The following is a 17268-nucleotide window of genomic DNA, read 5'->3' on the forward strand; positions in this document are numbered from 1 at the left end:
CGTGACTCAAATCATCAACAGTTGGTGGTGTATGGTTGATGTGTTGAGTAAAAGTTGTTTCTTGAGTGTTTCATCAGCCATCATTGTTCTGTCTGCTGTAGTATTTTATTACCACTTCTATTTTATGCCCTTCAACAATCAGCATTACTCTCCGATAATGGCCTTTTGTAAATATTGCAGTGTTACAAAGAAACACAAATACAAGTTTCAAAATAAGGTCCGTGGCGTGGATCCTTTTTCACAGCAAATATTTTAAATTGTCATAGCAAAAGACAAACTTTCGTTTGGTTATAAAGAAACAAAAATAACTCCATAGGGATAGGGTCTGCACAAATCATCTGGGAAGTGTTTGTTATTTATTTGTGCTTTAGAACGTAATCACTGTGAAACTATCATGAAAGCTTTATCTCTCCCTACTGTACAATGACAGCTACAAAACAAAGGCCTATTAGTTCTGCTGATATAAAGACGGACAGGTCTGGAGAAGGCCTATGTGATGTTAGCTGTTCACTGAATATGACGGGTAAGACCCACCCATTTCTAGCACTTAAGGTAATTGTTTGATTGCTCCTGGGTGGACGCAGGTGATCTGAATTGTCATGACCAGGGATATATACAGATGTAGACTGGCTTGGTTTGAATTTCCAAAAGGAGCAGTGAACCTCGATCAGACAACTCAGCTAGCCGAGCCCTGGTAGGTGGTCTGAAAGAGGTAAGACTTACACTGAGCTGGAATTGAAACCTGGCGCTGCTACACGTGTCTTTCAGTTAATTAACTTTTTCACTTTTGGGGATTTTGTTACAGTTTTGCGGCGGGGGGAGATATCGAAAACTCGGGTTCAGTTGTAGCCTTATAAGCAAATGGAAGAGTTTCAAAATGTTGCATTCTTTTATTCCAATTTCCCAAGTTAACCTGATCAGTGTTAGGCCTTTTAGTTAGCTCTTAAATCCGCGATACATGAAGCACAACTGGATCAACTGAAAAATGGCTGCCTACTGGGGCAGGGCCATCACAGAAAAGAAGTAAATTAAACGAAGAACAAAAGCTGTAAGGGAAAGTGAATGACGACTGGCGAAATCAGAGTCACACACTCGATGGATGGACGCAATTGCGGGATTGTGAAAGAGTCAAAATCCACCCCGAATTGGCCCTCATTGATTTTAAATTTCTATTTCATTGAGCACATATAGGCTATTGCGCGATATCGTGGTTGTACTGTCGCCTATACTTCAGTGGCCGACATTAACTTACGTTCACCTAAAATTTACAGCGGATGTTTTATTCCTTTCAGTCTGTGTTTAGTGTTGGCCTACTATTTTCTTTTTCCCTTGTCCCCTTAAGTAGGCTACTTGTTTAAAGCGTCCATCGGTTTGGTTTCATGAAATGCGCTGTGACTTATTACCTTGGTTGCTACAACCGTCTCTTATTGCTTTGGCTCTATAGGCTCGTGTGACAGTGATAGGCAAATTTATTTATAGAGCACTTTCTCATACACAGAGGTCATTCAAAGTGCTTTACAGGCAGAAAGAACAAAAAATATACAATTGAGATGCATGAGAAGACAACATATTGTAGGCTAAAGACATAACAGTTTAAAAACAAATTAAGTAATTTAAAATACCATCAAGCAAGCCTAACTGAAAGCTCTGGAGAAGAGAACAGTTAGACTTAGATTTAAAAAATGGGTAGCCTACAGTTGGTGCCTGCCTTAGATCCAGCGGAAGCTGGATAGAACTCTGGGCACCACCTGCTGATCTGAGAGACCTACTAGGCTTTTAGTCAAACATGCCGACAATATATTTTGGGCATAGACCATTGAAAGAATTGAAGGCAAGTAAAGCCTTGAAATCGATTTCTGAATTTAACCGGAAGCCAGTGCAGTGATTTGAGCATTGGGGTAATGTGCTCTCTCCGCTTGGTGTTTGTGTATTCTTGCAGTAGCATTTTGGATGAGTTGCAGCTGTTTTATGGTCTTATAGGAGCATTAGTAAGAAGCGCATTGCAGTAGTCTACCCTACAAGTAATGAAAGCGTGAATGATCTTTTCTCTATCATGTTTAGATACGAAGTTTACCCGGTTTAGCTTACGATACATCCAAAGTAGGCTAATGTACTGTATGCAACGGTACATCTGTAACATTCTCATTGTAAATTATTTCCTATCTGAGCGAAACATTCATCGCAGCTATGACCTCCCCAAAACGCTAACTCCTACACCTTTTACGACAGCGAGTGTGGTTTTAAAAAAAAAAAAGCAACACAAACTCAAGTGTTGCGAGAGAAGCTGGGTAGCCTACTGCATGTTAGGGCTGCACAATATATCGGGGTTTTTTTATTGTTATTGCAATATCGACTGGTTAATATACACATCGCGAAAGGCTGCGGCATATCGCGATAGACTCAGATTTGTTTGTTAGTTGAAAATATCAGAAAATTACAGTTTAAAGCAGCCATATTATGCTCATTTTCAGGTTCATAATTGTATTTTAAGGTTGTACCAGAATAGGTTTACATGGTTTAATGTTCAAAAAACACCATATTTGTGTTGTACTGCAGTGCTCTGTCACTGCTGCAGATCCTCTTTTCACCTGGTCTCTGTTTTCACTACAGAGTGAGACCTCTTTTCTTCTTCTGTACTATCTTTGATTGCACTGCACATGCCCAGTAGCTCAGATGTAGATCATGTCAGCTAGCTAGCTCCATAGACAGTAAAAGAAAGGCTGTTTCTACAACTTTGGTCAGTTACAAGGCAGGATTAGCTGGGAGACTTCTAAATGAGGGCGCACATGTAAGTAGTTCTTTTGTAGATTATGGTGAACTTGTGTGTGTTGTAGCAGTGCTTTGCTATTGAGAACGAGGTAGCATGCTAGCGTTAGTCATAGCGTTAGCATGCTAACGCTACGAGCTAATGGTTGCGGTTAGCCTGCTCGTTTCGGCTTGTGACGTCACAAGTTGTGCCGATTTTGAACAGCTCACCCAGAGACTGAAGGCAGGACACATTCAGAAACTGTATCTCACTCTGAAAAAAATCCATCCATGCTGTTTAAAGTTTGTATGTGTGTGGAAGCACCAGAGACACAACATAACACCCCAAATCCCAGAAAGTTTTTTTTTTTTTTTTTTTTTTCATAATATGGGCACTTTAAATTAGTTTTCGAGAGGCGGCACGTCTAGTTGGACGCCCCTGATTTGCATAAAGTAGCCTGGACCACAACTATGCAAATGAGAAGAGGTTAGCTCGACGCCCTGCTTCTCAAAAGTCGCTGCGACGCTTCCAGAATGCTTTGCCTGGCTGCTCACATAGACAATGAATGGAAAGCGTGACAATGATGCTTCTCAGTGTACACGTACCATTAGCCTAGCCTGGATCCCAGCTTGCTTACCTCGCTTCTGCTTCCCCTCGCATCGCTGCCTGTGCATCCTCTCTGCCAGGCTGTCTCACGCCATTGCGCTAGACTCTTGCGACGGTCTTTTAAACGCAGAATTTGTTACATTTTTGGGGAAGGTTTGCTGTTGGCCAAAACTGTTCACAAACTTAAACAATGTCATCACAAATGGTCAAATGCTGCCCTTTTGGGCAGCAGAAAGTAACTACATTGCGCGTTTTCTTTCTGGACTTCAAACATTGCCTAATTAAACCGTAAATTGCAGTCAGCATTACAAACTACAATATGAAGTCTATAAATGATTGAATGGGTTACCTTCAAATCAAATAGAGGATGTGGGGGTGGGATTCTCTATCAGAGACTATTAAACAGATGCTGACTCGTGATCATCTCATTCAGTCATGGGTCGTCCTGGGATTCAGATGTGGACATGGAAACTGTGTGTCTTGAGCTGGATGTGCGTGGGCCAAGCGGTGGCAGGACCGTAAGTTACCTGTACAGTTAAAAAATAATAATAGCCTGTGGTTGAATGAATTGATCATGGTTAAGGATTTTATGCTGCATATTCTTCTGAGTTGGGGTTATTTCCATGTCAGATCCAGTGAGATATGTACTGTATGTGTGTCTGTGGCTGTAGGCAGTACATGGTAGCCATTCCTGCAATTCTTGAATCTGGAGCTGAGACCAAATTCTGTGCGAGTCTCCTGCAGCCCAGCGAGACTCTGGAAATGAGCGTCACTCTGATGTCCCAAGAGAAGAATACAATCCTTCTGAAGAAGTCGTCTAGTAAAGAATTTCATACCTGCACTGAATTTAAGGTCAGCAGCTTTCCTGATTTGATTCATGTGCACATTTCCATAAAATACATTGAAGAAATTGAGTTGGAAAACACTGATGGGATTTCGTAACACATACAGAGCCACACATATTTGAAACAGAAAGCACACAATATAAATAAATAAATTGTGTAAATTGACAACTGCTGTTGTAATACATTTGTGATTTTAGAATTTTAACCATTCAAGTTACAACAGATAAAGTTAAATATTCATGAATACTTTTTTAATGGGATGTAATGGCTCTCGGTGTCTATAAAATATCTTTCTGTCACAGGTTCCTTTAGTGCAGGATGAAATGGTGCAGAACTTTGTGGTGGAGGTACGAGGCAACACATTCTACTCTAAAGAAGTCCGAAAAGTTAAGATCAAAGTCTATCGACCAATGACATTCATCCAAACGGAAAAACCAATCTACCTCCCAGGACAAACGGGTAATTTTGAGCTGATGGTTTTTACTTGATTTGTTGGGTATTTGCTCTTTTTATTTTTATTTGCCACTTTGTGTTATTGTGCATCAAATCAAAGATCTATGATGTGGTACACAATATGGTACCATATACTGTATAGACAAGTTTCCTCTTTACGCGTGCGTGTCCGTCCATCTCTGTGCAAAACTATTCACCGCTTTATTGAAATCCAAGGCTGTGTCCAGAGTCCTAAATGTTAATAGCCAATTACGCAGACTGAGCGGACAGTGAGGTTTCCCTATTGGGACATTTTACCACTGCCATAGAACTGCACAAATTGTAAGTAATCAGACAACAGAGGGAAGACCAATAGTAAACTATCAATTTGTTTTTTATAACCGTCAACAGAAGACCAATCACTGGCCCGTTAGGATGTTTAACACTGCTGTAGAAGAGCTGTAAAGGCTTCATGTAATCTCTCTGCATGTCTCTCAGTGCATTTCAGAGTCATCACACTGGATACCAAGTTAAGACCTGTCAATCAGCTGGTGAGTGTTTGAACAGTCTTTCCTTTCTTTAAGTCTCTTTCATAAACCGTATCAGTGATATGGTTTGATAATGGTGCAGGTTTTAGTTTTGATTGAACCAGAATATGAGCTCCTGGTGAAGCTCTGGGTCAATAGTACAACCACAGCCCCTTTAGGTAAACTACCAAGCTGCTTTGAAGGTTGCTGACCCAGTAATAAATCCATTCCAACGTTTCTCATTTTGCAACATTTTTCACACATTATCTCATTTAATTGGAAATACTAGTGACATCTATACTAAAGATTACAATAGAACTGTATTTCTTTTCTCCAGGAAAAATAAATCGGAATAAATATAAGAGCTCAAGTCTTTAACTCATGACAGTGTGATCAGAAGAATACAAAGCAGGTTGTCCTAACAAATTTTTCTTCCTTTCTTTACAGTACAATTTAATCGAAATTGAGGTAAGAGTAACATCCACACTTTAACATACTGAGTATATTAAACTGAAAGTTACGTTTTTTTAAGTTTTCGAATACAAATACCTTAAAGCAAAATGCTCCAGTTGACTTATTAGGCTATAAAAGTTCAGCATGTTAATCTCCTAAAAACATGAAGCTTTATGGAATGTTTCACTGATTCTGATGTCAAATGTGACAAACACAGTGCGTTGTGTGGAGGCCTATTTCACAACTTGAACGATGACAGTAAAGTGTAAGAATTCATGCTTGACCTTCGACACCAAAATTCTTGTTTTACATGCTGCATTTTCTCTATCGGTTAAGTTCCTTAAGTGTTTGACAAAAATCTTAACTCAAGCTCCATTTATGAGAATTTTCTGGAGATATTAACAGCCTCTAATGTTCATCAGTAGATGGGAGTTTTTTTTGCATTGCACAAACTCCAAGATGTAAGTGGACCAAAAGTTAAGATGGATTTGTCATACTACATAAAACTTTATTTTAAAAAGGAAATAAGACAAATATTTATCTACTTTTGCAGCAAATTCTATACAAACGCCCATTATACACTAAGACCAATATATCTGTTAATGGGCACTGATATTAGCCTACCAGTACACTTGTGTGTTTGCGTCACGTTTTTATATTTTTCCTATTTGTACAACTTTACACCATGGCCCAGTTTTATCTGCCATCTTGTTGAAGAAGAAATGCCGCTCTTCCTGTATTCATGAGTTTCCTATTGTCACATGTTCTTCTTTACTTCACTTAACAGGATTCTAACAGCAACAGGATTGGACAGTGGCTGAATGAAACATCCAATAGTAAGATATTGCAGCTTTCTTACGCCTTGAACTCTGAGGCCCGTGAAGGAGCCTACCAAGTTACTGTGTCGATTGGGTTAGATAAAATACAACACAGCTTCAAGGTGGAAAAATACGGTAAGTTAGTTGTTTTTTTTACCATCCATTTTAATCTGTTTAATGAAGCAAAATGCTAATAATCCCTTTGTCCCCAGTTTTGCCTAAATTTGACCTACAAATAAATGCATCTGATGAAGTAAGTATTAATCGGGAAGAAATCAAGGCTGAAGTATGTGCAACGTAAGTAAAAGCTATTTCGCTCATTACTCTTAAATAATCTAAAATGGGTCCAGTTTAGGGAATGGTTTCTTTTTAATGTTTTTTTTCTTTCTATTTATTAGGTATACATACGGACAACCTGTGCCAGGCAGTGTTGACTTTAAGGTGTGCCGACCTTTAGATGCTTATGTTGGTATACCCCTTGTAATCACCCGTGAACATCCAGAGGGAATCCCTGAAATCCCGATGCCTTGCTACAAGGAGACAAAGCAGGTACAGTAGCTATGGTGAGTCTCATGAAACAAGGTGCATAGACCTTACATATCCTCCTACATAATGTACACTGTGCACATTTAAAACCACATATTGTCATGTGTCTTGTCAGTCTAATGTACAAATTGAGGAGCGTAAAAGTTCATTTTTATACAATGAGATAGTAGTTAGACAAGATTTGACAGTTAAAAGTTTTTTAGGAAGTAATGGTGAGGACGTGTGGAAAGTTTGAAATGTCCTTCACTTTCTTTTTATCTTTTATTGTGCTTTCTAGACGGATAAGAGAGGCTGTGCCACTTTTATCTTCACAATGTCAACTTTCACAAAAATTGACCAAAAGGTGCTGCGAGATGTACTGCAACTCAGTGCAAATATGGAAGAGGAGGGGACAGGCAAGTCATAACATATATTGTACTTATATTTTAGAGTTAGGCCGATAATAACAAAATTACTATGCCATGTATTGAAACAATATGGCGTACACATTGTTGTAACATGAAGACTTCTTGTACAGGTATTTCACGCTCCCAAGAGAAGACTACTGTGATTTCATATGTTGTTGGAAAGCTGTCTTTCACTGACACTCCCAAGATTTATAACAAAGGATCAAATGTGGAAGGAAAAGTAAGTGCATTTGGTCTTCACTTCAATGTGATTCTATACACAGTGCAACTGAAGCAGTGTGCATTCTCGGTGATAAAACGTTGTTGTGCTTCCAACAGGTTAAAGCAGTTTATTACAATAATACACCCATTCCTGACATGCCGGTGTTCCTGTTTGAGGGTGAAAGGTGGTCAGCACGTTGGTTACAGAATCTCACAACGGACAGTGATGGTGTCGCCACTTTCTCATTAAGCACAGCTGACTTTAAAGGGGACATCCACTTACAAGTAAGAAGTAGAAACTACAATCTGTAATCCAACATTTATCATGACGCTGATAACAGTCCAAATCAAATGGTTTGTCAATATGCTGCAACTGACTAAGGTGCCATATTGGAACGATCTGTCTATACCTAAAAAATTGTTATGGCTGTAAAAACTGAAGCTTTCTTCTACTTCATCTGCCATGATCTCATTTATAGTGGGTTTTTCTTTTTCTCTGCTCTCTAGGTTAGCGACACACCGACACTGGGCTACCCTCCTTACAGAACGCCATACTATGATTCTAAAGATCACACAGTGTCTTTGGCCACACTTTCTTCTCCTGATACTAAAACAGTCAGCTTCCTGGACGTGAAGAAGAAGGATGAACCACTTTCCTGTGACAAAGAAGAAGACATCTCCATCCAGTACACCGTAGTTGGAGAGGCCCAGGGCTTTATGGATGTGATGTATCTGGTGAGTGGTTGGTGAACTATTTTCCTCTCACCACTTCCAGAGACATGGACATGGGGAAGATGTTTTTAAAACAAGCTTTACATCACTACCAGGAGATTTTGTGCTACATGTTAACATTTAAGCATTGACAACATTGAGAAATGGAGTTTGACAGCTAACATTAGGGCCAACCCTGTTTACTGTTGCAAGCACTGTACTGGAAACACTGTAAAAGATCTGCAAAAGAAATTCCAGATTTGAGTTTCTACTACCTTCATCCAAATATTAAACTGAGCGAGTCAAGCTAAATATCCAGTCTGTGCGATTAAGCCACTGGAGAATCACAAATGACCGTTTAGGGAAAAGGATCAAATTCGATGCGTAATGCAACTCAACCACTGAAAGTGGTCGGACATTCGGGTGTGTCATGCTAGTAGTGGCTAATGTAGCTGAAGGGTTCCACACCCCCAGACTTTTATCATGTTGAAACTTGTAGTCTTCAGCCCCCAACCAATGCTGACTTATGCAAGGTAACATGTTACATTTTACTGGGTATCTCATTAAATATCCTGCTCTGGATATGTTGATGTTGCCTTTGAATAACTCCTCCTTTTTCAACTGCAACTTAAATGGAAAACTTTTTGACATGAACCATAAACATATTCCACTATGTACTTAATCACATGACAGAACCTCACAGCAGACATGTGATGTTGCATTACTCATTCTTTTTTCATTGTCTTTCAAATTTCCCAGGTCTTATCAAGAGGAGCCCTTGTTTTACAAGGAGTTGAACGGGTCAAAGTCAAAGATAAATTGGGTGAGCAAAGTGACTTGTCTTAAATGATCCTTTGAATTAGCATCTATTGATCTATGGAGTCATGTCGGTGATTGTTCATGTTTCAGTGAATGAGGGCAAGGTGTCCTTTAAGCTGACGGTGTCTCCAGACATGGCACCAGACGTCCAGGTTGTGGCTTACGCCATCCTCCCCAGTGAGACTGTGATCGCCAACAGCGCTGACTTCTCTACTGAGAAATGCTTCAGTCAAAAGGTCAGCCTGAGAAGAACGAAGACATGTGGCAAAGGCTGTTCTTGTCAGATTTTAGGTGCAGAATCAAAGTGTTTGTTGGTTGTTACAAAACCTCAATACAGCATGTAGCCTTTTCTTGAGGGGGGGGGGGAAAAAAAGCCGGTTATCTATGGAAGACATTTTTTGGAGCAATTTTTAAGTATCCCACTGAAATGAATTACATTAACCTCCTACATGTTGGGGCCGTGTCTATTTTCTGTCATGACGGACAACCTTTTCTGACTCTATTGCATGGGTAGAGTGGTATAATCCATATGCAGTCTTGGCTAGTTATACTAACACAAGATTATTTATGCATTAAGCATTTCCCTTGTCTGATGTCATGCCAGCCAATTTAGGTGGAATGGTTTATGTAAAAGTTTAATAAATGCAGCATTGATTTTTGGCCTCTAGGCTCTGACTCTGTCACTCCTTGAAAAGGAAGCACCAACCTTAGCAGAGCAGCGAATGCGGCCTGACGATAATATCATAACTCCAAAATCACATTAGATGCATTATGAGCAATTAAGCGTCGACAGGACCAACTGCCATGTGGCCATTCCACTGACAGGAAAATGCTTTCTAGTGAAATCGCTGTGTGGGCCTGGAGTGAGGCAGTTTCCCTGCTAGGCACTTCCGATCACCAACAGAAGGATGTCGGCTCAAAGAGAAGATCAGTGGTTTCATCAAAAAGCTCTCCTGATGGGCCGACCTCCAGCTCACCCAGTAGAGTATGTGCCCCATGTTGGCTGAGTCCTTGGTAGCTTTCTGGGTTAAGTCGACCTGTGGCCCTTTGCTGCATGTAGACCGCTCTGTCTCTCCCCCCATTTCCTACTGTCAAAAACAATCTTTTAAGAACAGGCCTTCTGATTTAAAAATCAATCTGGGAGAAAAAAAATGCACGATTGTGTCAGGTTGAAAAGAACGCAGGTTCTCATCTACCACTAAAGTCCAGATGGTGAGATGTCTTTTCTGATTGTGTCAGGTGTCGCTGGAGTTTTGTCCGACCTCGGCTGTCCCAGGAGAGGAGACCGTCATGCAGGTTACCGCCCAGCCAGAATCTCTGTGTGGTGTGAGTGCTGTTGACCAGAGCGTCCTCATCAAGGAGCCAGGGAAGACTCTGGATGCAGACAAGGTAACTACTGGAATCAACCAAAACTATATGCATACATAATTTGTGACCTCTGCATGATCTTTTGCACATTTATCATCATCCATTTTTACTCTGCTGTTATCTACTTGTGCCATGGTTAATCTTTCTTCCTTTTCTCGCTCTACCAGTTGTACATTGTTATCAACTGTGCAATTCCGCTCAAAGCTGATTTTGTTCTTTTTACCCAGTTGTAAGCATGCTGTTATGAAAATGCTATAGTATAAGATTATGATCACCTATGTGAGGTGTAGCCCTCTGTAAGAATCTGCCTTATGGATAAAGGTAATGATTTGACAAATATACTTTATATCCACGTTTCAAGATATAAGAGTAGGCCTTAGTGTCCAAGAGTTTCCCAATTGTCAGATCTTCATAGAACATCAAACATTGTCAGTTTATAACTTTGAACCAAACCTTTCTTTTCAGATATTTCAATTGTTGCCGGTCACAAAATTGTCATATATTCCATATGACATTGAAGATAGTGTAGAGTGTTTGCCTGTGAGACCGAAAAGAGATGTTTTGCCATACCCCAATGGTGATGGAACAGCTGATGCTTATACAGTTTTCCAGGTACTTCCTGCACAAATGACTGTATAAAATAAATTACTAAAGTTATTGTTGCACATTTATCAACTTTTCAGTGATGCCTGTTTGTTGTTGGATTATCTAGAATGTAGGGATGAAGATGGCAACAAACCTGGATATCCGAGAGCCTTCATGCCTCAAATACAAAGGAAGAGAATACTACCAGGGCCACCGTGGCTATGGTTACTATGGTGACTTTATTTTTTTTTTGCTCCATCAAGTGATGCATGCTGAATATTTACTTACTCATTAAAACAGGTCAGTGTGTCATTGCTTTGGTTTTTACCTAATGGAATATGTTCTACTTTTTTCCTACCATAGCCATAAGGAAAGAAGTAATGGCAGCCGGTTTCCCTGTCCCTGAAGGTGCTGGGGCTCCTAATATGCCATCTCCTGATATTTCACCATTGGTGACAGTCCGCACTTTCTTCCCTGAGACCTGGATATGGGACCTGGTAGAAGTTGGGTTAGTTTTTGCCACAGAGGGTTTTGATGGTCCTATGTGTTTGAGGGCATTTGTGGGTGCACCCGAGTCTCTACTAAACCCAGTATAACTGCATTTATTTGAGTTTCTGAGATCTCAAGGATGCAGCATATGAAACAATTTCACATTTCCACATTCTTTTTAGGTAACAGTAACTACAATGTGGTGGTGTTACTGCAATGAAGTCTTCACATTAGTAATCTACTCATAGTTGTTTTTTGACTAATCTGACTCATGCGAGTATGTTCAAGTTCACCGTATGCGTCTGTGTATCTTCTGATCCAGAGAGTCTGGAACGAAGGATGTGTCCCTCACTGTCCCGGACACCATCACCACCTGGGAGACGGAGGCTTTCTGTCTGTCTCCTCAGGGTTTCGGCTTGGCTCCACGTAAAAACATCACCGTCTTCCAGCCCTTCTTCCTGGAGCTCAGCCTGCCCTACTCCATCATCCGGGGGGAGCACTTTGAACTGAAGGCAACCACCTTCAACTACCTGACCAGCTGCATCATGGTAATCTTTTTTTTTTTATGACCTATAAATACTAATGTTAGCATGCTAACATTCCTGCTATGGTAACATGCTGATGTCTAGCAGGTGTCATGTTTGCCATTTTCCCCACCTTTATTGTGTTAGATTTAATGAGTTGAAACTAAAGACTTTTAGATTGCATCACTGCACTAGTTGCCCATTAATACATTTTTAAAATTTGCAATTACATACAAGGTAACCCATGGTCTTGCCCCAGATTACATTAAAGAGTTTTTAACCCCTTAAGGCCCAGCCAAGCCCCTACGATCAGCTGATCAAAATTATTTAGCTACTCCACCAACCAGACTGAAAAGGGTGACCGTGCGTTTTCGGTTTTGGAGAAGCCTTCCTCTCAGTGTGAGATCGGCTGACTCCACAGCAGCTTTTAAACGCCTCCTTAAAACTCATTTTTATGAGATGGCTTACACTTAACTGTCTTCTCTTCCATTCTCGCAACACTGCGTATTTCCTCTTTTTGCTACTATAATTGATTGAACTGATTTATAAAGTGCTGTTCGTTCAGGGGGGGGGTGCAGATGGACTTACATTGGTTTCTGATTCTGAATTCATATCCTGTAAATCTTTAAGCATTAAGCACAAAGTGCTTTCCAGATTAAAAGTGCTATATAAATAAAATTATGATTGTATTAGATTTTACCCACTCCCTTTTCAATGTGGAATCAAAGGCACCTTTTTAAAACATTGAAACCTGTAATTGATTGCTGTTTAACTTCACCCACCTCTCCAGCCGGTCCTGTTAACTCACTCACCAAGTTTTAAGTAAATATTTGGAATAATCCTTTTTTTTTTTTTTCTTTTTTCTTAAGTCAGTCTTCAAACTGCTCGATAATAAGATGTCTCCTTTTTATTTGGAACAAACATTTACAAGATGTACCGGGGAAAGGTTAAATGCTGCATCCTTTTGCTGCAGTTTGAACAGTTTTTTGCATTTGCCATAAATCTCCAGTTTTAAAATCTATTCTCTCTTGAACAGGTCACTGTGACTCCAACCCCCTCCTTAGATTACACCCTCACCCCCCTCTCTGGTGACCAGTACACATCCTGTCTGTGTGGCAGTGAGCGCAAGACCCTCAGCTGGACCATGGCCCCCTCAGTCTTAGGTGAGAGTCAAGCTTTTATCCACAAAGCTGCTGAGGTGGAGGAGCCCTTTTTGATCTGTTAAATCAGTGAGATCATGTTGGTGACAAAATGTTGTTCTGAATCAAGTTTCAAACTTTTTGTTCTTTTTAGGAGTTGTAAATGTGTCAGTGACTGCTGAGGCCGTGACATCCCAAATTTCATGCGACAATGAGATTGTGAGCGTGCCTGAAAGGGGACGAATTGACGTGGTCACACGACCTCTCATAGTAAAGGTTGGTAACTTAAAAACAAGATGATAAAGGGAGAACATTTTTATCCATTAACCAAATGGAAACTCTGTGTAACTCACATTATTTCTTTCCCTCTCAGGCTGAGGGAACTGAGATGACAAAGACCTACAACTGGCTGCTCTGCCCAAAAGGTCAGTACGGTTTACACCAGGCCTGGCCCATCAAACATGTGAAAAGACAAATACGGGAAGTTAGGAGAAGTTGAGTAGATGGCATGTTAAAAACATGTAATGGAGACCTTCACTACTTGCAGATAGCACTTAGTTTCAGTGTGATTATGGCAGATTTGTCAAGGTTAGCACAGGTGTGTTAGATTTACTGTAATTAAATACATTTTATCAACCTAATGAAAGAACCCTCCATTTTTATGATTTTATGTTTCTTAATCCAGTCTGACCTGTTTCAATACATGATCCACTAACTGTCCGTTTAATCTAAAAGACATCTTTGGTTTAGTGCTGAGTGTTTGTTCTCTCTCTCTGTTCACAGGGAAAGCTTTGACAGAGGAAATGGACATACAACTCCCTGAGAACGTGATTGATGGATCTGCCCGTGCTTCAGTATCAGTCCTTGGTAAATTAATAGAAAATTCATTTTAATTGAGAGTTGCTTTAACCAAGAAAATTCTAGGAAGGGAACAGGCTTCCATCAAAAATAAATCTGTGGTTAGAATGAAAATGAATCAATTGAACAATGTAAAGTCAAAATACCAAGTGCATTTATACCTTCATCATATTCATAGTCGGGATTAACAAAAGGTGGTATAACAACATAAGAACATACAGTTTGTCTTTCAAGCCCCAGTAGAAAGTAAAGGTCAGGTTAGTTACGTGTTCGGTCTCAGTGATTCCGTGTTTTTGGGCAGGTGACATTCTGGGCCGGGCTCTGAAGAACCTGGATGGGCTGCTGCAGATGCCGTATGGATGTGGTGAGCAGAACATGGCGCTCCTTGCCCCAAACATCTACATCCTCGAGTACCTGAGAAACACACAGCAGCTGACCCCAGCCATCAGGGAAAAGGCTACCAACTTCCTGACCAGTGGTGAGTCTCCGTTTACTTTGGTAGCTAAAAGAACACGTATGTCAAATCTACCGTCTGCTACATTCTGGTGCTGGTTGCACTAAATATAATAAGCAGCGTGCATAATAGCTAGACAGTGCTCGTCATTCATATTAGAGACTACAGATCAGGAGCACCCTGCTGGCCTCTGGGTTATGGTGCTGACAACAGGCCCCCCCCACAACACCATAACTTCTAGGCCACCAGGGCGACCTTGGTGCATGTCATTCCTTCTTTCTCCCATAATTTCCTGTCATCTTTTTACTGTCTGTCCAGTAAAGGCATAAAATGTTGTTTTTTTACATCTGTACATTCACACTTACAGAGCTGTTTTAAACAAATTCACCTAAAAACATGAGCTTATCAGAAATCAAATCTGTAAATTCCCTATAAAATGTGTTTCTTTTGTTATACAGGCTACCAGAGACAGCTAAATTACAAAGATAAGGACGGTGCTTACAGCACATTTGGAGCAGGACCAGGGAACACTTGGTGAGAACATTACTGGGCAATCATCCACAAAGAATAATTAATTATATATGGATATGTGCAACATTTACTATGACATAGTTTATACTTGTAGAGTAGATGATTATCGTGAGCTATTAAACAGATCATAAGTGCTTCCTCTTGTCTTTTTTTCTGTCTAACTTTTTTATTTTAATATCCTCAGGCTGACAGCATTTGTGTTGAGATCTTTTTCCAAAGCCCAGTCTTTCATCTACATTGACCCAGCAAACATTGAAGCGTCCGTGACTTGGCTGAAAAGTAAACAACGAAAAAATGGCTGTTTTGAACAGTCAGGAAAGCTCTTCAACAACAGAATGAAGGTAAAGAAAGTCCCTCTTTACTAGAGTTTGTATAACAATGACTGATAACTGAAACTAAAGAAGGTCAGTATGTTAATTTTACTAAATGACACTTTTGCTGTAGCAGTAGTTAAATGGAAATGCACCATCAGGACTTTCATTCATGTCTCAGTAGTAAGAAATGCAGACTGGGGCCCACTTCATGAAATTTGTGACAAACAATTTGCAATATGGGTTAATTCTCTTAGATTAATTTCAACAGGTTTCACTCATCCAAACAAATGCCATAATTGTGACTCATGCATGCGAGAGCCCTGTGGGACTCACAAATGTATTTGCAATTTCCGACTGACGCGCATTTGGAAATGGTGGCGATGTCCTGTTTCACAAATGCTTAAGTGTACTTGAGTGGGGCGGTCCAGTGATAGATAGAGATAGAGATAGATATATACAGTATTTTTAATATACAAATTGTGCATATATACTAAATCCATTTACCCTTCTGATTTCATTTTATTAAAGTTTTTTTTTTTTTCCAAAAGTGTCACATCTAGTAAACTCCACCACATTTTAGCCCCTTATGTATTGAAAGGATTTCTATCCAAAAGTGACTTGTCTTTGAATTGAGTTTCATACCTACATGTAAATCTGATCATTTGTCTTGTGAGGTTGAGAGTTTATGGTTTGAATTATGGTGGAGGTGGTCTGAAATCTAGGACTCCATTATATCAACCAGGGAATCCTAATACTAACCAAAGGGAAGGGGACTAAGTACCCAGAGCCCTCGCGTGAGGGCGGCCCAAAAGATGCTAGAATGAACAGTTGTGGATGCAGGGAGGGGCCAATAGAGGGCCTTTTTTACCAGGCCCAGAATTTTGCCCATTGCCTCTGGCTATGGGGGAAATAGACTGGCTTTGGCTAAAATTGATAGTGGAGATGGCAAAAGGGAAGAAGAATACTGTTTGAAATACGCGGCCAATGACAGGCCTACATTCTGCATCCAGTGAGTCAGACTAGATCACTAATTACTTATGCTTCCTCTTTACAGGGTGGTGTGTCTGATGAAGTTACTCTCAGTGCCTACATCACTGCTGCCTTCTTGGAAATGAATATGTACATAGATGTGAGTTGATTATTTGTAATATGAATGTATATGTACTAGTGCTGTCAGTTGAACGCGTTAACGCAAACCCATTTTAACAGCGTCTTTTCTTTTCTTTTTTTTATCGGGAGATTAATGTTCTTTTTGGCCAAGCAAACTTTGTAGTTTTTTTCCACATGCTGTTGCAACAACTAACGTTAGAAAAACTAACATCACGCCGGATCTAGCTAGACCGGAAACGAAACGGTCACGTCGCGCACACTTGTTTGGGCTTGCGAGCCGGCCAAAGAGTAGTAGGCTAACGTTATGTTTTGAGTGGATGGCGAGGGTGAGACTCCGAAATGGATGCCAATAAGATTCTGAATGGAAAGTTTACTTTTTAAAAAGTTGTCGAGGGGGACGGTAGTTTCACGCATACACTGCCTGTATGACGCGGAGATTCTCATTAACACTGGACGTCAGTGAGTAATGAAAATTATTTAGAAGTTACTGCACACTATATTGACTATGTATATCAGCATATGGTTTTAGGACTGTTTCATTTTTTTGACTGTTTTTGTCATTTGGGACCTTGTCCACCCCCTTTTCTGTCCAGGAGAATTGTTACATTCATTATTAGAAAACCATAGGTTACAAATGTCGTGCTGTGGCAACTGGTTTTTGGACCATTTTGATTGTACTGTATAAGCAAAGTGTTACATCTCAGTTAGGTACTTGTAGGAATTGTGCAATAATGACAGATTCACACATTTTTCTTTACAGTAAATGAATTACAAATATTAAAGTA

General features: G+C 40.1%; 1 protein-coding gene across 5 annotated transcripts in view; it reads left to right on the forward strand.

The window, feature by feature from the left end:
• The first annotated feature begins 493 nt into the window (after positions 1-493).
• Positions 494-17268, forward strand: part of LOC116038990 (alpha-2-macroglobulin-like) — a 71606-nt gene continuing 54831 nt past the window's right edge. For 3 of the 5 annotated variants that reach the window (XM_031283732.2, XM_031283733.2, XM_036001695.1), the window contains exons 1-28: positions 494-712; positions 3786-3870; positions 4024-4204; positions 4500-4656; positions 5128-5180; positions 5604-5624; positions 6397-6562; positions 6640-6724; positions 6826-6976; positions 7251-7368; positions 7491-7600; positions 7699-7866; positions 8089-8316; positions 9052-9115; positions 9202-9347; positions 10351-10500; positions 10945-11091; positions 11192-11305; positions 11427-11572; positions 11876-12101; positions 13114-13240; positions 13371-13492; positions 13590-13641; positions 14000-14083; positions 14376-14552; positions 14987-15062; positions 15244-15400; positions 16428-16502. In XM_031283732.2, the coding sequence (XP_031139592.1) occupies positions 3788-3870; positions 4024-4204; positions 4500-4656; positions 5128-5180; positions 5604-5624; positions 6397-6562; positions 6640-6724; positions 6826-6976; positions 7251-7368; positions 7491-7600; positions 7699-7866; positions 8089-8316; positions 9052-9115; positions 9202-9347; positions 10351-10500; positions 10945-11091; positions 11192-11305; positions 11427-11572; positions 11876-12101; positions 13114-13240; positions 13371-13492; positions 13590-13641; positions 14000-14083; positions 14376-14552; positions 14987-15062; positions 15244-15400; positions 16428-16502 (3384 nt within the window). In that variant the 5' untranslated portion in view covers positions 494-712; positions 3786-3787. Of the gene's footprint in view, positions 713-3785; positions 3871-4023; positions 4205-4499; positions 4657-5127; positions 5181-5603; positions 5625-6396; positions 6563-6639; positions 6725-6825; positions 6977-7250; positions 7369-7490; positions 7601-7698; positions 7867-8088; positions 8317-9051; positions 9116-9201; positions 9348-10350; positions 10501-10944; positions 11092-11191; positions 11306-11426; positions 11573-11875; positions 12102-13113; positions 13241-13370; positions 13493-13589; positions 13642-13999; positions 14084-14375; positions 14553-14986; positions 15063-15243; positions 15401-16055; positions 16062-16427; positions 16503-17268 lie in introns of all 5 variants that reach the window. The other 2 variants (XM_031283735.2, XM_036001694.1) reach the window with 2 other exon arrangements.

Source organism: Sander lucioperca, chromosome 5, assembly GCF_008315115.2.
Source record: "Sander lucioperca isolate FBNREF2018 chromosome 5, SLUC_FBN_1.2, whole genome shotgun sequence".
Classification (NCBI taxonomy): domain Eukaryota; kingdom Metazoa; phylum Chordata; class Actinopteri; order Perciformes; family Percidae; genus Sander; species Sander lucioperca.